Genomic DNA, 23,926 nt, shown 5'->3' on the forward strand with positions numbered 1-23,926 from the left:
CATTGAAGTGCGCTGATGAGGCGGCACTGGTGGGCACTGATAGGCTGCACTGGTGGGCACTGATAGGCATAGTTAAGGCGGCACTAATAGGCACAGATAAGGTGGCACCGATAGGCACAGATAAGGCAGTACTGATGGGCACAGATAAGGCGGCACTGATGGGCAAAGATGGGCACAGATAAGATTGCACGGATGGGTGGCACGGATGGGTGGCACGGATGAGTGGCACTAAGGGGCACTGATAGGTATCACTGATAGATGGGACTGATGGGCACTGATAGGTGGCACTGCTGGGCACTGATGGGCGGCACTGATGGGCACTAATGGGCACTGTTAGATGACACTGATGGGCACGGATATGTGGCACTGGTCTGCAGCACCGTTGAGGCAGATTGTGGGCACTGATGGGTGGCACTGTGGGCACTGATGGGTGGCACTGTGGGCACTGATGTTTGGCACTGTGGGCACTGATGTGTGGCACTGTGAGCACTGCTTGGTGGAACTATGGGCACTGATGGGGGGCACTTTTTTATTACTGAGGTGGCACTGGCAGGGGGCAGGTGGGCACTGGTAAGCTGTCCCGATCATGGCCGCCGGTGATCGGCTCTTTTTTTTTCTCCTCGCGCTGTCAGCGCGAGGAGGAAAAATAGCCGATTACCGGCTCCGTTGTATCACATGATCAGCTGTCATTGGCTGACAGCTGATCACGTGGTAAGGGGTCGGGATCGACCCCTTGCTTCGATCCGTGATCAGGCGAGTCTCATAGACACACGGGACGACGTCAATAGATGTCGTCCCAGCAAAGGAAGTCTGCGCTGTAGCCGTCATTTGGCTATAGCGCGGATACCTAGTGGTTAAGTTGGTGACAGTGTCCCTTTAAAAGATCAAGTTAATTTTTTTCTTAGAAATTACTAAAATGATTTAATTATTTTGTAACAATTGCTCAATAGACAGCAGCTCATCTTTCTACTTACTCTGTCCTCTGGACGATGGGGTAGGTTCCAAGGCGTACATAGGAGCTCTGTACTCCGCCATCTTTTTCTCCAAATACTTCTTTGACATTAAAGAGTTCCATCAGGTCAAAACCTATCATCAAATGTTGTATGGGAAAAATGGTGGGAGATATTATCTTTTGGCATGGATGCACAGCCGTATACTAATGCAAGTTTATGAAAAATGTAAAACCTTGAGAGGGAGCATCACAAGTTTCCTGCATCTACAGCCATTCATTCTAAAGAAGACCTGATCTCAAAATGTCAAGATTAATAGGAAGCATCTGGAAATGGTAATAGTTCTAAGCAATACCTTGAAAATCTACATTTTGCTTTGAATACCCTAGAAAAATAGGGGCGCACTTCCTGTACCTAGGCCCTCCTGTCCCTTGAGCTTTATAGCAGTGTTTCTTCAGGGTGAGATCATTCAAGCCAGGGTTTCTCAACCAAGGTTCCTCCAGAAGTTGCTAGGGGTTCCTTGAGCAATAAGTAATTTCTGCCTCTCAGATGACTACCAACCAGATAAGGGCAGGATTACTGACTGACATAATTACGTCCAGGGCTGGGACAAGGGGTGGGTGGGAGGGGAGGCTGCCCTGGACGCAATGGTTTACTGCAGGGATGCGGTCACTTTGGTTCTGTTACAAAGCTGGCAGGAGTAGAGACAGCAACATCACTTCTCCTGTCAGCCCAGCGCTGGGAGTGGCAAGGAGAGAAGCAAAGAGACGGAAAATGGTGCAGGCTGTGTTCTCTCTCCTCCTCCTTCCTGCAAGTGCAGCACTCCTGTATTCAGAGGCCATCAGCAAAAATTACAGACATACAGGAGCTCTGCACTGGCAGGAGGTAGGAGGAGAGAGAGAGCACAGTCCACAGTCGAGAGCAGAAATCTCCAGGAGAGAGCCAGGAGTGGAGGAGAGAGCTGGGAGGAGGCAGGGCTGTGCTCTTTCTATCCCTCCAGCTCCTCCCTCCTGTCAGGGCTGTGCTCATGTAGCAAGTATACACACCTGGGGGCTTCTACCTGCAGGTGCCTTGACAGCTCAGGACTGTTTTTCTGTTATCTTACACCCCCTCCCCTCCCCACACTGGGTGCGCAGCTTGGCATCTTTGCCCTGGGCACTGGATGACCTTTGCCAGCACTAATTACGGCAATAACATTGACCAAACATGGCCTTGGCCATATTTAGTCATTGATGTCAGCCACTATGCCCCCCACCTTTATTTCAATTCCAGATGACAGCTCAGGCAGCTGTCATTAGCGTGCGATATTTGGCGGGTGTAGACATGCTGGAAGGTCATTGTGCCTTTTGTTTGGGAAGGCATGGTTGTGCATCGCTGGATGATGTGACTAATGATGGATCTACAAAGAGGGACATTTTTTGGGGGATTTTTATTTTTTCATAAAGGACTTGTCAAAAAGTGAGTGTCTTTATTTACTATTTTCATTTGTGTGTGTGTGATTGAGTAAGTATACAAAGTACCCCTTCCTCTTTCACTTAGGTGGGGTGTGGGGGGGGGGGGTGATACTAACTGGGAGCACCTTTATTTGTAAGGACACTTCCAGATTCTGATAAGCCCCCCCATCCGTAGACCCTCACAACCACTGGACCAGGGTTGTGGGGAAGATACCCTTGCTGCCATCGACATGGGGATAAGGTGCTTTGTCAAAGGCACATCTCAAGGTATCTCCCCATAGTTCTGTTTACGAATGTCTGTAACCTGTTCAGCAGATTTGCAGCTCTCATTAGTACCCTTGGTTCAGCAGATCCCTGGCTCAGTAGTACCCCCAGCTCTGATGATCCCCCACTCAGTAGTAAACTACAGCTCTGCTGATCCATCACTCATTAGTAATCCCTAACTGTGTGGATCCCTCACTCATTAGTATCCCCAGCTCTGTTGATCCCCCTATATTGACCCCACACTGCTCACCATTTGGCATCTGCTAGTTTCTCCTGCTCTGGTCCCCCAGCTCTGCTGATCCTCCACTGCTCAGTCCTCTCTCACCTTTCTCTATAGCATTCCCATGTTGCACACCATGTGTGCTGCCTGCTAGTTTCTCCACTCTAGTCTGAGCCCCTCAGCTTCCTGCTGCTCCACGCTGCACACCAGATGTGACGTCTACACCAGACACTTCCAGAGTATATAAACATGAATTGGAAGTGACTATTGATGATGTCTTTCTGGTTCGTTTTGGTTCCTGTGATATCTCATACCTCCAAAACAAAAGCTAAGCTAACTGAAAAAAAAGGCCCTCAAATGCTGCAGGTGCTGTTAGCGAGCGTTGTTCTATGGAGGCTTTGGAGATGCTTTGAAGCACCAAGAAAGGGAAATGAGGTATAGTTATTATTATTATAATTATACAGGATTTATATAGAGCCAACAATTTGCACAGCACTTTACAACCTGAGGGAAGACAGTACAGTTACAATACAATTCAATACAGGGGGAATCAGAGGGCCCTACTCCTTAAAGCCTATACTCTAAAAGGATGGGTCACGTGATACAAAAAGTAATAACTGTAGGGGATGATCTGATAGAGAAAATAAAAACAGGATTTTTAAAACAGCTTACCTGAAAATCCTTTTCTTTGATGTACATCAGGGGACACAGTGCCATAGTAATAACTATGTGGGTTATATCGGCATATCAGGTGCTGGACACTGGCACGCCCCTTAAAGCGTGAACTTCCCCCATAAAACCCGTCCCATTACTGGGAGTCCTCAGTTTTGTAGCCAAGCAATCAAAGTGTACAGGGCAGGACTTACCATTGGGCTTGACTGGGCTCAAGCCCATGGGCCCCGCCCAATAGGGGGCCCCACTGAGATTCATAGCCGAGTGTACTCGTCTCGGCTCCACTCACAGTCACGTCCAGTCCTACCCTATGATGGACATAACACAGGGACTGGGCGTGACTGTGAGCCGAGCCGAGTACACTTGGCCACTCTCGGCTCTGCTCGGGTCTGCGAGAGGGCCCGAGAGCCCCCGAGAGCTGCCAGATACACAGGACTCTGTATCTCGTCTGCGCCATTTTTAAACTTCAAGACTGCAATGACAAGGCGGCAAATGACACTGGGGCAAGGCTGCAAATGATAAGGCTACACTGACAAGGCTGCAATGACACTGGACAAGGCTGCAGATGGACACTGATAAGGCTGCATTGATGGTCATTTAAATGTAAGTTTTTTCCTTAAAATTCCCTCCTAAACTTGGGGTGCGTGTTATACGCCGGCGCATGTTATACGCTGATAAATACGGTAATGTATAGAAGGTAGGGCCCGAAAGTGACTCAAGCCCAGGGGCCCCCACCACCCTAAGTCCTGCCCTGAAAGTGTATAAGAAGAAGGAAGAGACCTCTGTGTCCCCTGATGTACATCAAAGAAAAGGATTTTACAGGTAAGCTGTTTTAAAAATCCTATTTTCTTTTCTTACATCAGGGGACACAGCGCTATAGTAATAACTATGTGGGATGTCCCATAGCAATGGCAACTGAAGGGGGGGGGGCAGAATCAAGGAAACAGGAGGCCAGAGGACTCATACTGCAGCCTGCAGTGTATGCTGTGCCCAAAGGCAATCTCCTCATGACCTTAAATATCGATTTGAAAAAAAATAAAAATCAGATAAATGTCTGAACCAAAGACCAATGTCTTAGAGATCCGAGCCATAGAGGCCTGATGATGCATCACCCAAGAGGCACTAATCGCCCTGGATGAGTATGCTCTTAATATGAGAAGGAAGAATTTTCTTCTTTAAGCTGAAGCTTGATCAATCACTTGACAAACCCATCTGGAAAACAGTGGATCTTGACACTGCCTGTCCATATCTTGGACCCTCTGGCAGTACAAACGAAACCTGTGTTTTGCCAAACCTGAGCGGTCGCCCTTAAATAGATTCTGATCACTCTTACTACATCAAGAGACTGTAGTGCTTTCTCTTCCCCAGATTAAGGCTTCTGGGGAGAAAGAAGGAAGAAAAATATCTTGGTTGAAAACCTGTTAGCACTTTTTGGTAAGAGTTCAGGATGAGGACATCAAATCACCTCGTCCTTATACACGATGAAATATGTCTCTTACAAGACTGAGCTGTTAGTTCCAATACTCTTCTAGCAGAAGAAATGGCAAGCAAAAGATTATCTTTCTTGTCAAAGAACCAAGAGAATTTCTCGTAAGGTTTAAACGGCTGATTTAACAAAGCCGACAAGACCAATCTTAAATCCTAAGGATTTAGAGGTGCCTTGATAAGGGGAATAAACCGTGTTACCCCCTGAATAAGCTACGCACCAAGAGTGGGAAGCAAGAGGCCGTAGGAAAAGACATCGACATCGGCCTGGATCTGGCTCTTGATAAAAGTCAAGGCCAGCTTCATTTCAGATCCCATATGCAGGAATCCTGCCTATTGACATACCTCCTGGGGTACCAACCCCTGGATCCATACCAAGAAACCTATGCCTTCCAGATTCTATAGTAAGTGATTCTGGAAGTCGGCTTCCTGGCATTAGTCAAAGTAGACACTACTGAAGGAGATCATCCACAATCTTTTATAGAGTGGGATTCAACAGTCAAACCTGTTAAACTCCTTGTCCGTAAATTAGGATGAAATACCGGACCCCTAGCAAGAAGGTCTGGCTATAATGGCCAAATGACTTCTACTGCCCTCCTTATGATCTCGATAAATTCAGATCTCCTGGGACCCGCTGGGGCCACCAGAATCACCGCCTTCTGTTCCTGCTTAATCCTGCGGAGAAGGCGCAGAAGTAGCAGAGCTGGAGGAAATTCATAGATCAGTGAGAACTGATCCCCTGGGAAGACGAATGCGTCTGTTCCGCCTGCTAGCGGACCCCTTGTTTGAGAATGTGTATGTGAATAGGTCCATGTCCGGAGTACCCCATCTGACATATTGCTAGGAAGATGTCGGGGTGAAGAGATCATTCTCCCGGAAATAATTGTTGGCGTCTCAAGTAGTACTCCTGAAATATTAAAATTGCCGATAGGCAAGGAGTGTTGTGTTCTGCCAAAGCTAGAACATTATTCACCTTTTTTTTTCTATTTATTTATTTTTTGATGTAAGCCACCGCCGTGGCTCTGCCAGACTGAATCCTGTCAGGACAGTCCTGTAATCTGACCAGCAAGATTCTATGGCCAGATGTACTGCCTGAAAGTTCCAACAAAGTTGATAGGCAAGGTCCTCTAACCTGCTCCCCATCCTAGAAGGCTGGCATCTGTTGTTAACATCTTGCAGGATAAAGATTTTCACTCCTGCTGGATAACAACTACCAATTTAGGCTCTGACCTATATCGGGAGCCAAGCGTATTGGAAACAAACAAGGCCTGAATCCTCTTTATTCCAGACCAACAGGATGGTGTCTTGAAGCAGTCTTTGAATAAAACTGCACGTAAGGGAAGGCCTTGAAGGGGGCCACCATTTCCCCTAAAAATCTCTTGCAGCAAAAATGAAGGAATTTTCCTTCCTGATAAGTTGAATTAGTCCTACAAAGCAACTGATTCAAGTCTGGGGTAAGAATACCTTCTTCTGTATGGTATCTATAAACAGCCCCCAAGTAACCTCCTTGACATCTGTAGGACTCTAAGCTCAGTGTATTATAAACCTTTTACTCCTCCAAATACCCTTAACCACTTCCCGTAACCCACCTTAAACAAACGACTGGACTACATTTGGATTAAATGGCCATCCGACCATATTTTATTTAACCAATCTGTTTCATAAATAACATAAATAACTTTAAAATAACCGTAAACCTTCCCAGCCTTTAAACGGGTCATGGGTACTAGCATAATAACATACTGGTCACTGCGAACGACTTTTGAACTTTGACCTCTTGACCTCCAGATGGAAACCCCTGTCTCGGAGGCTATACCTAAATCATCGCAGTGACCTACCCCTTTTAACCCTTCCAGGTTAACCCCTCGTAACCTGGAAGTACCAATAAACCACCCCCATCCATGGATGGGTACAACAGTTTACTACCCGTACCTCCCATTATTACTTTAAAACTGCCAAAGAACCGCCTGGCTCCCCTTGGAGCACTAAAAAACCTCCCAACAAACGACCCTCACACCACAACTAGGGAGGGTGGGTATCACTTCCTCCTCCGCTCTGTGACTGAGCGCAGCACATCCTGGAATCACGGATCTACGCGCTAGGCTCTGCCCCCTGGCTCCGCCCACCTGGCCTCCTTAAAGCGGCCCTGATCTTCTCTAAAGACGGCGACTGTGCAGTCCAGCACATGTCATGCCGTCCCTGCGCCCACCCCCTACGGCTGCTAGCTCCGGGACTCTCTAGATGGTTTTAAGGAGTATCTTCCTAGGCTGAGAATCCAACCTAGAGATTTCAGCTATCTACAGCTGAGATCAGACTCTGGATTTAGACCTGAGACTGAATGATCTATTCAAAGTAGATCTTCTAATAAGCTAGGACTGCCATGCCTTGAGCCTTTAACCTGGCTAAAGGAGGTGCCAGAATCCTTCAGAACACTCGTACTGCTGTGGCTAAGCTGAATGGCAGTGCCACGATTGATAAAAATAATTTTATATATATATATTTTTTTTTTTTATATAGCAGAGATTTCTGGTAAGCGGGAAACTTTGGCACATGGAGATATGCAACTCCCCTCCTTGCAGGATGGACACAGCCGATCAAATTATGAAAGGATCGGATGTTTAAGTGCTGATTCAGATCTCCGAGATCTAGAATGGGTATTACCTCTCTGCTTGGCTCTGGGACTTTAAAAGGTTTGAGCCAAAAACCCTGTTCCACTAAGTGAATCTCTGATATCACTGACTGAGATAGCAGTTGATCCAGAGACCAGAAAGAGACACTTCTCTTTTTCTCCTTTTTCTTTTTTTTTTTTTTTCTGGAACCTTAGGAGCATTCTTTGAGGAGACGGACACTCTTGCATAAGACTGCCGCATCAGCAGCCCCAAGGACCCCACAGGCAGCACCCAAACAGGACCTGAACCTCGGCCCCTCGGATCGAAAGCCGTCTGGGCCATCCGGGCTCTTGAAGCTCTAGATCAGTGATTCTCAACCAGGGTTCCTCCAGAGGTTTGAGGAAATGGAGTGACGTCTTAGCCCTTGTACACACGGTCGGACATTCCCACAACCAAATCCGTCGGATTTTGTCTGTCGGATTTTGTCCAACGGATTTTGTCCGACGGATTTTGTCCGAAACTGTTGTATACACACGGTCGGACAAAGTTGTCGGAAAATCCGATCGTTCAGAACGTGATGACGTTATTTCATTATGACGGGACTACATTCAGGCTAATAGCCAATAGCTTTGATGTAGGAATTTGATCTGAGCATGCGTGGCACTTTGTCCGATCGGAATTCTCTACACATGATCGGAGCATTTTGTCGGAAAATTTTACCAACAAGTTGGAAAACTTGGTCTGGATCAACACATTCCGTCGGAATCTCCGATCGTGTGTACAAGCGCTTAGAAGCAAAGCAAAGTGAACACAACAAGGTTAACAGGACGGTAAGCTCACCATTTTATATAGTGACAGGCGCTCTGATTGGCATTCAGAGTGCTTTAAAAAAGTGTGTCCAAGTGTTCCACACAATGCCACACATTGGGAGCAAGTGTTAATCCTCATACACACGATCGGACTTTGTACAAACTTTCCCGTGGACTTTTGTACAAAGGGCGTAGTCCACAAGTTTGTATTGCATACACGCGATCTGACTTTTTGACAACAAACACGAACATAGTGACGTCACAACGTACTGACGACACTTCAAACGAGGACGTTCAATGACTCCAGCGCCACCTTTGGTCAACTTCTGTATTGTAGTCTGATCTTTTGCATTGGTTCTGAGCATGCGTGTTTGTACCTTGTACAAAAGTCCGATGCTTTTGCGTACACACGATCGGACTTTGCTCCATCGGACTTATGTTGTCAAAAAGTTTGTCCGTTCGCACAGCCAACAAAAGTCCGATGAAAACAGAAAAAAGTTTGTCCGATGGAGCGTACACACGGTCGGATGTTGCTCCAAAACAGCTAATTTGCATGTTTGTTGTCAAAAAGTCCGACCGTGTGTACGGGCCTTAAGTGAGCTCTTACCATGACCTGTAAAGTTACTGAAAAGCCCACTTTACGTGAGGCCAAGCCAGTAGGCAATCGAGGCTGCTGTCAAAAATAACTAATGGGTCAATCGTCACTCGTCGGTAACATGCTTTACATCTTATTGCCTCATTTAGCCAAGATCATACATGTTCCACGGAACCAGTCCTTGTACTGGTGGTGTTTGAGAACATGCTGAAATACCCTTTTAATATGCATGTCTTGTTCACTGCATTCTTTATTCACGTATACATTTAAAAAGAAAGCTCAGCAAAAGTTCAAGAAATGCACATTGTTATTCATATATCATGGAATTTGCTTATATCAGGACCGAAACCAAACAATTATTTATTGTGTGGCTTTGGCTAATCCCAATGTATGGCTGCCGCAGGGCCCCCATCTTTCTGAGAAATAAATGAGGTCTTGTGACCTTCCGCGACTCCTGAAAAGGTCACTTTGCAAAATACATTGGCGTATTAGTCATTGCCCAAATCTAACGTATCATTAGTGAGCGTATTATGCAAAAGGATCTGCGCCATCATTAATCATGTAAATATTGGGCCTCGAAGACAAAGGGAACTTTCTAAATACATTGTGAAAAGGATTATTGTAATAGTGTTCATGGTAAGCCGAATTAGTGTCTGGGTCATTAAAAGTAGATATCAAGGGAAACATTTGGGTTTAAATGAAGCCAATTAAGGAAAATCTATTAGACTTCATACTTCTTATATTTGCTTTTTCAGTATCATATAGCTTTATTAAGAAACTTAAAGGAAAAGTATGCTTTTTTTAATTAATAATGCAGCCCACCTTCCCAAGCTCGCCAACCTCATCTCCCCATAGACTTAAATGGGACCATACTCCTATCGACTAAGCTATACAGTAATTCTCAAAAAATTTTATTTTCTTTCCAAAACTTTTTTTTTTTCAAATTTTTTTCCCAAAAATTCTCACATTTTTTTTTTGCACACATGTTCAAGCCTAAAATTGAACTCATGTTAGGCCTGATGGTTACATAAAACTCCCAAAATATTATACCATATATTTTCTGAAAGTAGACACCCTAGAACAGGGGTCTCCAAACTTTCTAAAAAAAAAAGGGCCAGTTTACTATCCTTCAGACTTCATGAGGCCTGGACTGTAGCCAGTGGGAGCTGAAAATGTCCTAGTGTCGGTAACAATGCCCACTCAGTGGGAGGAACAGTGCCCCATTGTTGGTGTCAGTGGGCGGAATAGTGTCCCAGCATTGGTGTCAGTGGGAGGAATAGTGCCCCATTGTTGGTGTCAGTGGGATGAATAGTGCCCCAGTGTTGGTGTGAGTGGGAGGAATAGTGCCCCATCATTGGTGTCAGTGGGAGGAATAGCGCCCCATCGGTGTCACTGGGAGGAATAGTGCCCCAGTGTTGGTGTCAATGGGAGGAATAGTGCCCCATCATTGGTGTCAGTGGGAAGAATAGTGCTCCAGTGTTGGTGTCAGTAGGAGGAATAGTGCCCCATCAGTGGTGTTAGTGGGAGGAATAGTGCCCCAGTGTTACATAGTTACATAGTAGGTGAGGTCGAAAAAAGACATAAGTCCATCAAGTCCAACCTATGACAGTGTTGGTGTCATTGGGAGGAATAGTACCCCATTATTGGTGTCAGTGGGAGGAATAGTGCTCCATTATTGGTGTCAGTGGGAGCAATAATGCCCCATTATTGGTGTCAGTGGCAGGAATTGTGCCCCATCAGTGGTGGCAGTAGCAGGAATAGTGCCCCAGTGTTGATGTCGGTGGGAGGAATAGTGCCTAATTGTTAATGTCAGTGTGAGGAGAAGAGCCCCAATGGCCAGATAAAGGCAAGCAAAAGGGCTGCACCTTGCCCCCGGACCTCAGTTTGGAGACCACTGCCCTAGAGAATAAAGTGGTGGTAGTTCCAATTTTATGTCACACAATATTAGTGCAACAGTTTATGAAAGGCAACATTTCAGTAAAAAAAATACGCAAAGGTTAGTTTTAGCGTTTCACCCTGGTTCGGGGCAAAACGCATTGGTGGAGTGGCTCAGAGTCAGGGTGCTATTACTGTCACAATAGATAGCTTTGCACGGTGTGTGGTGACTACTTTTCATGCATTTTTCATGCATTTGTATTGAGTCAGAACGGACTCTTATCAAGCCTGCACCCACAGTTGGATCCATTGACCAGGGCTATGCAAGCTTGTGCTTCAGCTAAGCTCTATACAGGTTTAGCGGTCTTTGTTATATACAGGTTAATTTGCATTATACATTATATCTAAAATTGGGCTGGCTCACGATCTATTATTTTGGGGGTGATAAGATAACTCCCCCTTTTGAACTTACATCACGCTCTATGCTTTATGTTTGTGTACTTTGTGTGGTGTGCAAAGGCAAAAAATTAAATATTAACATTGTAACGATAAGGAATTAGATAACGAAACAAGGGCGGCTCTATCATGGACCTCCTGAGGTCATCCCTTAACCTACCTGGAATTTCATCTCTTTCTCCATTCTTGTGTTTAAAACGCTCACCCTCGACTCTGACGTTTGGACAGAGGACATCTGTAACCAAAAAAAAAAAAAATAGGAATAATTAGGCACATAATGTTCTATCAGACACTTATACAGACGATTCAGCAAAGACATAACACACAGCAGACTTTTTATGTTGGAGTTTTGGCAATGTTACTGTGCCAGTTAGAGGCATAGAATAAATTTCACACTAGGATAGGGAGGAGCATAGGCCTGCGCACAGGGTGTGCCAGGTGTGCCTTGGCACCCCCTTATCACCCATATGTGGGGAAAATTCCCATAGCTCCCAACTGTCCCTGATTTTCGAGGGACTGTCCCTGATTTGGAGCAATGTCCCTCATTCTTCCTCATTTGCCCCTCATTTTGGTCTGATCTATATAGCTGTATTTAAAATGCACTTTTTATCTATCAAAAAGTGTTTTTCCCAGCGCTAAACCTTTCATCTGATTTCCAAATTGCTGCATTTGTAAATTCCAAAAGCCAATATAAAAGGAACGGTAGTGGTAAAAAGAAAAAAAAAAAAAAACACTTAACCAATCTTGTTTTTTTTTTGTACAATTCTCCTTTAAGAGGGCGTGGCCATGGGGTGTGTCCTATGCCCGTATACATTTGCTGATAGGTGTCCCTCATTCCCATCTCAAAAAGTTGGGAGGTATGGACTCCCCCTGTTTAGACCCCTGATTTTTCAACAAAGCCCCCTAACGGGTCTTCTTAAAAAAATTGTTAAAAATTAAAATTATAAAAATAAAAAATAATTGTAAAAAATTATAAAAAAAGAAAACTACTGACACTGTCAACTGCCCTACTGGCACCAATCTCTGCCCTACTGACACTGTCCACTGCCCTGCTGACACCAATCTCTGCCCTACTGACACTTTCCACTGCTCTCCTGACACCAATATCTGCCCTACTGACACTGTCCACTGCCCTACTGACACCAATCTCTGCCCTACTGACACTGTCCACTGCCCTGCTGACACCAATCTCTGCCCTACTGACACTGTCCACTGCCCTGCTGACACCAATCTCTGACCTACTGACACTGTCCACTGCCCTGCTGACACCAATCTCTGCCCTACTGACACTGTCCACTGCCCTACTGACACCAATCTCTGCCCTACTGACACTGTCCACTGCCCTGCTGACACCAATCTCTGACCTACTGACACTGTCCACTGCCCTGCTGACACCAATCTCTGCCCTACTGACACTGTTCACTGCCCTCCTGACACCAATCTCTGCCCTACTGACACCAATCTCTGCCCTACTGACACTGTCCACTCCCCTACTGACACCAATCTCTGCCCTACTGACACTGTCCACTGCTCTACTGACACCAATCTCTGCCCTACTGACACTGTCCACTCCCCTACTGACACCAATCTCTGCCCTACTGACACTGTCCACTGCCCTACTGACACCAATATCTGCCCTACTGACACCGTCCTCTGCCCTACTGACACTGTCCACTCCCCTACTGACACCAATCTCTGCCCTACTGACACTGTCCACTGCTCTACTGACACCAATCTCTGCCCTACTGACACTGTCCACTGCTCTACTGACACCAATCTCTGCCCTACTGACACTGTCTACTCCCCTACTGACACCAATCTCTGCCCTACTGACACTGTCCACTGCTCTACTGACACCAATCTCTGCCCTACTGACACTGTCCACTCCCCTACTGACACCAATCTCTGCCCTACTGACACTGTCCACTGCCCTACTGACACCAATATCTGTCCTACTGACACCGTCCTCTGCCATACTGACACCAATCTCTGCCCTACTGACACTGTCCACTGCCCTACTGACACCAATCTCTGCCCTACTGACACTGTCCACTGCCCTACTGACACCAATCTCTGCCCTACTGACACTGTCCACTGCCCTACTGACACCAATATCTGTCCTACTGACACCGTCCTCTGCCATACTGACACCAATCTCTGCCCTACTGACACTGTCCACTCCCCTACTGACACCAATCTCTGCCCTACTAACACTGTCCACTGCCCTGCTGACACCAATCTCTGCCCTACTGACACCAATCTCTGCCCTACTGATACTGTCCACTGCTCTACTGACACCAATCTCTGCCCTACTGACACTGTCCACTCCCCTACTGACACCAATCTCTGCCCTACTGATACTGTCCACTGCCCTACTGACACCAATCTCTGCCCTACTGACACTGTTAGTATATATACACACATGCATACACACACAAATGTGTTTGAGCTTTGGGGTGCACACCCTAATGCAGGGGTCTCAAATTGGCAGCCCTCCAGCTGTTGCGAATCTATAAGTCCCATGAGGCATTGCAAGGCTGACCGTTACAAGCCTGACTCCCACAGGCAGAGGCACGATGGGACTTGTAGTTTCACAACAGCTGGAGGGCCGCCAGTTTGAGACCCCCTGCCCTAATGCAATAGGCTGCGCACGCCCATGGGGAGGAGCTACGCATTGGATGACGTCACCCGCTGCCATCCTGAGTTTATACACAGCGGTCTATATTCGGTGTTATGCGCCTGTTTACGAGCGTTTTAATGTGAGTAGGATATCGTTTTAAAATAAAGCATTGGAGAGTTTTAAAGGAGAGCACTTAGACCTCTTCTTTTATCGATACATCCTTGGTGTATTTGTGTTTGGAGTTTTGGTTTTCCAGTTCCCGCTATATTTACCCTATTGAGGGACCTGCACCATCGACCACCTGTTAGGTCAGGGGTCCATTGCGTCAGGTGAGCGAAGGGAGATTTTTTTTTTGGAGGTGGAGGGATAGTCACTGTACATCTCTGCTCCCGGATTCCTTTTCAACTCATGGATACTTTCACTTGCGCTATTTGCGACTTTTGGTTCACCACTTATTTCTATGGACTTTATACTCTGTTTTAACATGACAAATTGATTCATTGTGCTGCACTTCGTTTTGTACATATTAGCAAAACAGTTTCATTATTCAAGCACAACATTTCAAATAGAAAATACGATAAAAATTCATTTTAGAACACAAAAATTCAATATTTACCCAATTTTTGGAAAAACTATAAGGCCTCATGCATACTGGACATTCAAATAACATTATAAAAACGGCAATAGCTTTGCAGTGAGTTTTTCAATATTTTTGCAATAGCGTTTTTTAACAGGTTTTTTTTTTTGCATTTTTTTATTACGTTTTTTTTTTTTTATTATTTTATTTTCAATGGATCAAAAACGTAAAAAAAAAAAAAACCTGGAGGGCCGCGTTTTTGATCGTTTATTAATGTTTATCAGCGTTTTTTTTTCTTTGTTTTGTTTTTTACGTTTTTTACATTTTATGAAAACAGCTGAAAAACTCCTCTCAGAATCCACTGGTTTTGGAGGTTTTCTTTTTGCATTTTTTTATTACGTTTTTTTTTTTTTATTATTTTATTTTCAATGGATCAAAAATGTTAAAAAAAAAAAACCCTGGTGGGCCGCATTTTTAATAGTTTATTAATGTTTATCAGCGTTTTTTATTTTTTATTTTTTTACGTTTTTTACGTTTTATGAAAACAGCTGAAAAACTCCTCTCAGAATCCACTAGTTTTGGAGGTTTTTTTTTTTGCATTTTTTTATTACTTTTTTTTTTTTTATTATTTTATTTTCAATGGATCTAAAACGTTAAAAAAAAAAAAAACCCTGGTGGGCCGCGTTTTTGATAGTTTATTAATGTTTATCAGCGTTTTTGTATTTTTTTGTTTGTTTGTTTGTTTTTTTTACGTTTTTTTACGTTTTATGAAAACAGCTGAAAAACTCCTCTCAGAATCCACTGGTTTTGGAGTTTTTTTTTTTTACAGCCAGAAAATGCCCCAGCCAAAAACTGTTGATAACACCCTATGTGTGCATGGGCACATAGGACAACACGATGGGGAGTTTATTGACTGTAGAAAAAAAAACTTCTGAAGCCAAAAATAGCAACTGTAAAAACGTCCAGCGTGCATGAGGCCTAAAAAGTAGAGGTTACACGGAGTAAATAGATACCCAACATGCCAAGCAGTAAAATTGCATGGACCTACAAACTGAAAACCCATTTAACAATTTTTTCTGAATATTCGTACATTTGAAAATTCGTAAAAAAATGTAAGTTCAAAAATCCAAAAAACAGAAAATTTGTATATAATATGCACTTTTTATCTTTCAAAAAGTGTTTCCCAGTGCTAAACCTTATGCTAACCCTATGTGATATAAACTCTTTATGACAGGTTCTCTTAACCGCATGCCGACCAGCCGCTGCAGTTGTACTGCGGCAGCAGGGCTCGGCTGCGCGAATCGCCGTTATGCTATGTCGGTAGCATAAACGGCCACTAAGGGGCGCCCCGCTCGCTCCCCGAGCCGATGCGAGTGGCCGCCGGTCTCGATCGCCGCCGGGCTCCTGCGATCGTTCGGGGCACACGGAGAACCGGCAGCTGTGTGTGTAAACACACAGTTTCCAGTTCTCTGAGCAGCGAACTGACAGACTACAGAGTATGAACAGCGATCTGTTAGTTTCCCTGCACAGTCCCCTCCCCCCTTCAGTTAGAACACTCCCTAGGATACATATTAACCCCTCCCCGCCCCATAGTGTTAACCCCTTCACTCCCAGTGATATTTTTACAGTAATCAATGCAATTTTAATTGCACTGATCGCTGTATTAATGCCAATGGTCCCAAAAATGTGTCAAAATTATCCGACGTGTCCGCCACAGTCACGATAAACATTGCTGAGCGCCGCCATTCCTAGTAAAAAGGAAAATATTAATAAAAATGCCATAAAAAAAATTCTTAAATCTATCCCCTATTTTGTAGATGCTATAACTTTTGCGCAAACCAATCAAAATACGCTTATTTCGTTTTTTTTTAACAAAAATATGTAGAAGAATACGTATCGTATAAACTGAGGAGAATTTTTAATTTTTTTTTATATATTTTTGGGGGCTATTTATTATAGCAAAAATTTCAAAGTAATGCGTTTTTTTTCAAAATTGTCGCTCTATTTTTGTTTATAGCGTGAAAAATAAAAACCGCAGAGGTGATCAAATACCACCAAAAGAAAGCTCTATTTGTGGGGAGAAAAAGGACGTCAATTTTGTTTGGGAGCCACACCGCATGACCGCGCAATTGTCAGTTAAAGCAACGCAGTGCCGAATCGCAAAAAGTGGTCTGGTCTTTCACCAGCAAAATGGTCCGGGGCTTAAGTGGTTAAATGAGACAAGATGTCTCACCTGTCCTTCACTGGAGCTAATAAAGCACAGATTGCACTCCATTAGCTTATTTCCTGCCCATAGTAGCCGGAGGAAGTTACAGAAACAGAAACCAGAATAGACATCACTTCCAGGTTCTGGGCTGGGCTAGGGGAGTTTAACAAATGGGTGTTCACTCGTCACCCTGCCCTCCATCCGATGACACCTGGCATGTGGGTCAGCAGAACTGGGACACATGATGGGAGGGGTCACGTGTAGGGATGCATAGTTCTGAGCTTGTACCGTATGTAGGCAGGCATGTACTGGCCATCGGGACTACCGGGAGTTTCCCGGTGGGCCGATGGCTCAGTGGGCCCCTCTGATGTAAGGGGGCTGGTGATGGGACACTTTGATGTAAGGGGGTGGTGATGGGACACTCTGATGTAAGGGGGTGCTGATGGGAAACTCTGATGTAAGGGGGTGCTGATGGGACACTCTGATGTAAGGGGGCTGCTCATGGGACACTCTGATGTAAGGGGGTGCTGATGGGACAGTCTGATGTAAGGGGGCTGTTCATGGGACACTCTGATGTAAGGGGGCTGGTGATGGGACACTCTGATGTAAGGGGGTGCTGATGGGACACTCTGATATAAGGGGGCTGCTGATAGGACACTCTGATGTAAGCGGGTGCTGATGGGACACTCTGATGTAAGGGGGCTGCTCATAGGACACTCTGATGTAAGGGGGTGCTGATGGGACACTTTGTTGTAAATGGCTGGTGATGGGACACTCAAAATGTAAGTGGGCCGTTCTGGATGAAGTCCAGGGCCAAATTTCTGTCCCAGTCCAGCCCTGTATGTAGGAGAAAGAAGACCTTAAAAAAAAGAATTGGAAGAGGGTGGGGGAGTTCACATGTTTGGGCGCAACTTTATTTTTGACCCTTTTTTTCACCCAAACTTTCTTCATAAAGAAATAAATAAACAAAAAAAGTCCCCTATGTGATATAAACTCTTTGTGATAGGTTATCTTTAATGAGACATCAGGGGTCTTTTAGACCCCTGATTTCTAACCTGCCTACTACTGAAGCTAATGGAGCTCAGGTCATACTCCATTAGCTTCTTCCCTGCCCACCGCAATTGGGGAAAGTCACAACAGATACCCAGAAGTTACGGCATACACATCACTTCCAGGTTCTTTTTCAGCTACGGGAGATCAGCGAATGGATGTTCTCTGGTTTCCCTCCCTCTGGTGACACTCAGCATGTAGGTTTAGCGGAAGCCAGGAAGCATGGTGGAAGGTGACGGGTGGGGTAGGCCCAGTTCGGAGCTTGTATGTGGGGGCAGGGGCGGAATGACAACTCATGGGGCCCCCCGGGGCAATAGGAGATTATGGGGCCCCCGTGCAATAGGAGAAGATTATGAGGCCCCCTTGTAATAGGAGAAGATTATGGGGCCCTTGGGCAATAGGAGATTATGGGGCCCCCAGGCAATAGATTATGGGGCCACACAGTATATACACACACAGACACACAGTATACACACACAGACACACAATATACACACACAGAATACACATACACACACTGAAAAGGTACTGGAGAGGCGGGGCAGCTATAATCTTGGGATTTTTTTAAAAACCCAGATTTTTACATACTGTCCCTGGTTTCATTGAGGCTGGCAACCCTGATGGGGCCCCTTGGGGGCATGGGGCCTTCGGGCAGTGCCCGAGTGCCCAAATGGTCAGCAACAGGTTCTCTTTAACAAGTCATCAAGGGTCTCTTAGCCCTTGTACACACAGTCGGAAATTCCAATGGAAAATGTCAGATCGGACTGCGTTGTCGCATAATCTGACTGTGTGTGGGCTCCATCAGACTGTTTCCGTCGGAATAACGACGGACAAAGTTTGAGAGCTTGGCTATAAAATTTTCCGACAACATGATCTGATTGGACAAAGTGCCAGGCATGCTCAGATCAAATTACGAGACCAAAGCTATTGGCTACTAGCCTGAACATAGTCCCGGCGTAACGAACGAACGTCATCACGTTCTGAATGATCGGATTTTTCGACAACTTTGTCCGATCGTGTGTATCCAACACCAGTTTCGGACAAAATCCGTCTGAAAAAATCCGACGGATTTTGTTGTCGGAATGTCCGACCACATGTACAAGGTCTTAGACCCCTGAAATCCCACCTGCCTTCCACTGAATCGAATGGTGCACAGATCGCGCTCCATTAACGTGAAGGGTACACAGACTTCTGGCTGCTATAACAATGAGGGGAAATCCTCTACCTGTCACCAAATCAGCTGTCTCCATTGGAAGATTTTCTTTCTATTCCTGTTCTGGTGACAACCATAAACGTTTGGAAAGATGTGTGCACCTGACAGGGCTTATAATTCTTTTCAACTTCATTTTTTTTTAAATTTTGGAAAATATCAGATTTGGATGGACATCATTGTTATAAAACACCCTCCAATTTCTTTTGACTGCCAAATACTGCAGTTCTATTTCCTGGCACTAGTTGGCGTCCCTCCTCTACAAGGCCATAACAAAGGTTATTATTCTTATTGACAATTATTTAGGAATTTGGAAAATCCATCTTTGTGAACAGTGAGGGGGTATCTTGGGCAGAACACAGAATTTTGTTGAGGAGGTCCCCCGGTGCCGGAGCTCTTGATAAATAGAAGAGGCTTGAGATGGAATTTGCCAGAAGCCACGCAAAAATATCAGTTTTGGATGCCCTTTAACTGGTTTTAATTGATGATAAACATTGGAGAGTCCTTCCGTGTCGGGTTTTCAAGAGACCTTTTGAGATGGAGAAAGCTTCTTGTATCTTTTGTGTCTCGGGTTGGAAGCTTGGCTTCCTAATCCGTCTATTAGATGCAGAGTAACAACGGACTCCTTCTAATGAAGACAAAGAGGTGGAAACAAAGGAATATCTCACTTCCCTTTTGTCTATTTCTCATCCAAATCATCTCTTTGTGTGTGTGGAATCAGCCCAGGCCATCCTTTCACAAGAGGAACTTCTAGCTAGTCCTTATCCCTTGTATTGTCACACATGTGCCACATCGCATTATAGAAAGGAACGGAAACATACAAGAGCTATGGCAGAAAATGACCAAGTGGTCCATCATGTCTGACCCCTTTTTTGCTTTTGGTTGTTTTTTATTGTTGTTTTTTTTTTTTTTTTTAACCTTTCCCTAAGTATAGATCTACAGATTGTTAATTCCAAAAATGTTTGAATCCACTCCACATACTGTTGACTGACTCATTACCTCTGCTTTAAGCATCAACTACTCTTTCAGTAAAATAATATTTTCTAAAGTTACAGCGCCTTGAAAAAGTATTCACACCCCTTGATATTTTCCACATTTTGTCATGTTACAACCAAAATTGTAACTGTATTTTATTGGGATTTTATGTGATAGACCAACACAAAGTGGAAGGAAAATCATAAATGGTTTTCCAATTTTCTTTCAAATAAATATCTGAAAAGCGTGGCGTGCATTTGTATTCAGCCCCCTTTATTCCGATACCCCTAACTAAAATATAGTGGAACCAATTGCCTTTGGTAGTCATCTAATTAATAAATAGAATCCACTTGTGTGTAATTTAATCTCAGTATAAATACAGCTGTTCTGTTAAGCTTTCAGAGGGTTGTTAGACAACCTTAGCGAAGAAACAGCATCATGAAAGCCAAGGAACACACCGGACAGGTCAGGGATAAAGTTGTGGAGACGTTTAAAGCAGGGTTAGGTTATAAAAAAATACCCCAAGCTTTGAACATCTCACAGAGCACTGTTCAATCCATCATTCGGAAATGGAAAGAGTATGGGCACAACTGCAAACCTACCAAGACATGGCCGTCCACCTAAACTCACAGGCCGGGTAAGGAGAACATTCATCAGAGAAGCAGCCAAGAGGTCCATGGTGACTCTGGAGGAGCTGCAGAGATCCACAGCTCAGGGGGGGGGGGGGGGAATCTGTCCACAGGACAACTATTAGTCGTGATCTCCACAAATCTGGCTTTTATGGAAGAGAGGCAAGAAGAAAGACATTGTTGAAAGAAAGTCATAAGTCCCATTTTCAGTTTGTGAGAAGCCATGTGGGGGACACAGGAAACATGTGGAAGAAGGTGATCTGGTCAGATGAGACCAAAATTTAACTTTTTGGCCTAAAACCATAACGCTATGTGTGGTAGAAAATTAACACTGCACATCACCCTGAACACACCATCACTGTGAAACATGGTGGTGGCATCATCATGTTGTGGGGATGCTTTTCTTTAGCAGGGACAGGGACACTGGTCAGAGTTGATGGGGAGATGGACGTAGCCAAATACAGGGCAATCTTAGAAGAAAACCTGTTAGAATATGCAAAAGACTAGAGACCGGGGCGGAGGTTCACCTTCCAGCAGGACAATGATTCTAAACACACAGCCAGAGCTACAATGGAATGGTTTAGATCAAAGCATATTCATGTGTTAGAATGGCCCAGTCACAGTCCAGACCTAAATCCAATTGAGAATCTGTGGCAAGACTTGAAAATTGCTGTTCACAGACGCTCTCCATCCAATCTGACAGAGCTTGGGATATTTTGAATGGGAAAAAATGTCCCTCTCTAGATGTGCAAAGCTGGTAGAGACATCTCCAAAAAGACCTACAGCTGTAATTTCAGAGAAAGGTGGTCCTACAAAGTATTGACTCCGGGGGGCGCTATACAAATGTACACCACACTTTTCACATATTTATTTGTAAAAAATTTTGAAAACCATTTATCATTTTCCTTCCACTTCACTATTATGTGCCACTTTGCATTGGTCTATCACATAAAATCCCAATAAAATACATTTCCGTTTTTGGGTGCAACATGACGGTACATATTAAGTTCCTGAAGTCTCTCCTGATTTGCTTTAGCCCTCAGACCTTTCACCATTGTTGTTACCCGTCTCTGGACTCTTTCTTTCTCATCAATATCTTTATTGTGAAGTAGACATGTGCATTCGTTTTCGCCCGAATGCATTTTCGTCCGAATTTCAGGTATTTTCGTTATTGTTTTGACAAACGATAACGAAAGCACAGAATCCGAAAAACGAAAGATCCGACATAAATAAATGCTTAATTTTCGTTTTCGTTATTACAACAGTTCGATATAGAATAGGAGATTCGACGTGACTCTGACAATAACAATCTGTGTCTATTGAACCTGTGGTCGAATGTGCCTAACCTTACCTTACATTAGTCCAAGATTATAGAGAGAAAAGATTCGACAGAGAGAAAAGATTCAACAGAGAGAAAATATTCAAGAGAGAGAAAAGATTCGACAGAGAGAAAAGATTCAACAGAGAGAAAAGATTTGACAGAGAGAAAAGATTCTGGAATTGGGTGGGGGAAATAAAATAAAAATAATGATGATGATGAATGTTATTGGCTGATTGTAACCAAAGAGGAGGAACAGTAAAATAGCTAGAAGTAAGTACACCCGTACAGCCAACTTACTTTCACTTACGATTGCTAGCAGAGAGAGACGCACACACTGAATCATTTCAGAAGACAGTCAATCTTAGCTGGTCAGTTTGAATTGTCACTTGTCAGAGAACCCGAATTATTATTAAGCATAAGCACAGCAGCAGAACAATAGTGAAGCAAGCTACAGTTCAACTTAACTTTTTCCTAATAATCTGATGCTATTGTGTTAGTGTGAGAACCTTATAGTGATACTAGTGTTGCTGCTAGTGTTGTGATGCCTCAGGAGCTGTCTGTGTTGTGGGGGGTATTTATTATTATAGAATCTTGTTACCTGTCTGATCAGTGATCGCTATCACCAGTCCACCAGTTTCTGTTTGAACGAGTATATAATATATATACAGGAACACTTGTAGATGGCCCAGGAACGTCCTCCAATGCCTAAATTTCGCTCTCATAATGGGTTGCCACCATATTCGTTATTATCAGTCACTCACTATCTGACACCTGACACTGTGAGACTTAGACCATTCATTTAACATGAACAACGGAGATTCGACAAAGCAACGAAAAACACACACGTTTATAATAATATTCGACGGAGCATCGAAACTGTACGACGCTGCAATCTTACATTTCCGGAGTAAAATGCTCCGCCTATAGGCTATGTAGAGTTTAGCAGCTCCGTCGAATCTTCTTTATACATTCGACAGACACCATAAGCCTTCAAAGACAGATTCGAACGTAATTCGTGTGGATTTTCGGACGAAAGCAATTTTTGAACGAAAAAAACAAAATAAATAAAAACGAATTTCGGGAGTAACTAAATAAATTTATTTTTCGGATGAAAACGAAATTCCGAAACAAAATATTTCACTCTGCACATGTCTATTGTGAATGAGTTCTCCAAAACTGGGCACGGTATTGTAAATGAGGTCTAAAACCTGCCATAGATGAGTCAAAAGCCAAATGAATAGCCTTTTTTAATCGTTGAATCAGTAATGTGCCAGCTGCGAGATGCGATTTTTGTGCCGCAATCCAAAGTGCCTGATACAACATGCTCGATTTAAAAAAAAATAATAATAATAATAAACAAGTTATGACATCATTTTATGGGCTATTTTCCGTTTTTGATTGATAGAACAGTCAATCAGTTTTCAACTCATCTACAGTACGGCTTAACTAAAGATCTATATAGAGGAATCAGGACCTCCTTCCTCCTGCTGGGGATCCCTCTAGTGATATAAAGATCTATATAGAAGACTCGGGACCTCCTTCCTCCTGTTGGTGATCCCTCTAGTTATATAAAGATCTATATAGAGGAATCAGGACCTCCTTCCTCCAGCTGGTGATCCATCTAGTGCAATAAAGAGATATATAGAGTAATCAGGACCTCCTTCCTCCTGCTGGTGACTCCTCTAGTGATATAAAGATCTATATAGAGGAATCAGGACCTCCTTCCTCCTGCTGGTGACTCCTCTAGTGATATAAAGATCTATATAGAAGAATCAGGACCTCCTTCTCCTGTTGGTGATCCCTCTAGTGATATAAACATCTATATAGAAGACTCAGGACCTCCTTCCTCCTGCTGGTGACTCCTCTAGTGATATAAACATCTATATAGAGGAATCAGGACCTCCTTCCTCCAGCTGGTGATCCCTCTAGTGCAATAAAGATCTATATAG

General features: G+C 44.1%; 1 protein-coding gene across 1 annotated transcript in view; it reads right to left on the reverse strand.

Moving 5' to 3' along the window:
• Window positions 1–23,926, reverse strand: part of LOC143998112 (collagen alpha-1(XXII) chain-like) — a 393,374-nt gene that overhangs the window by 172,607 nt on the left and 196,841 nt on the right. The window contains exons 4-5 of the mRNA XM_077493857.1: window positions 11,550–11,624; window positions 975–1,086 (exon numbers count right to left, since the gene is read on the reverse strand). Of these exons, the coding sequence (XP_077349983.1) occupies window positions 975–1,086; window positions 11,550–11,624 (187 nt within the window). The remainder of the gene's footprint in view (window positions 1–974; window positions 1,087–11,549; window positions 11,625–23,926) is intronic.

This window comes from Lithobates pipiens, unplaced genomic scaffold (assembly GCF_037356315.1).
Source record: "Lithobates pipiens isolate NorthernLeopardFrog02 unplaced genomic scaffold, aLitPip1_a1.2 Scaffold_19, whole genome shotgun sequence".
In the NCBI taxonomy this organism is placed as follows: domain Eukaryota; kingdom Metazoa; phylum Chordata; class Amphibia; order Anura; family Ranidae; genus Lithobates; species Lithobates pipiens.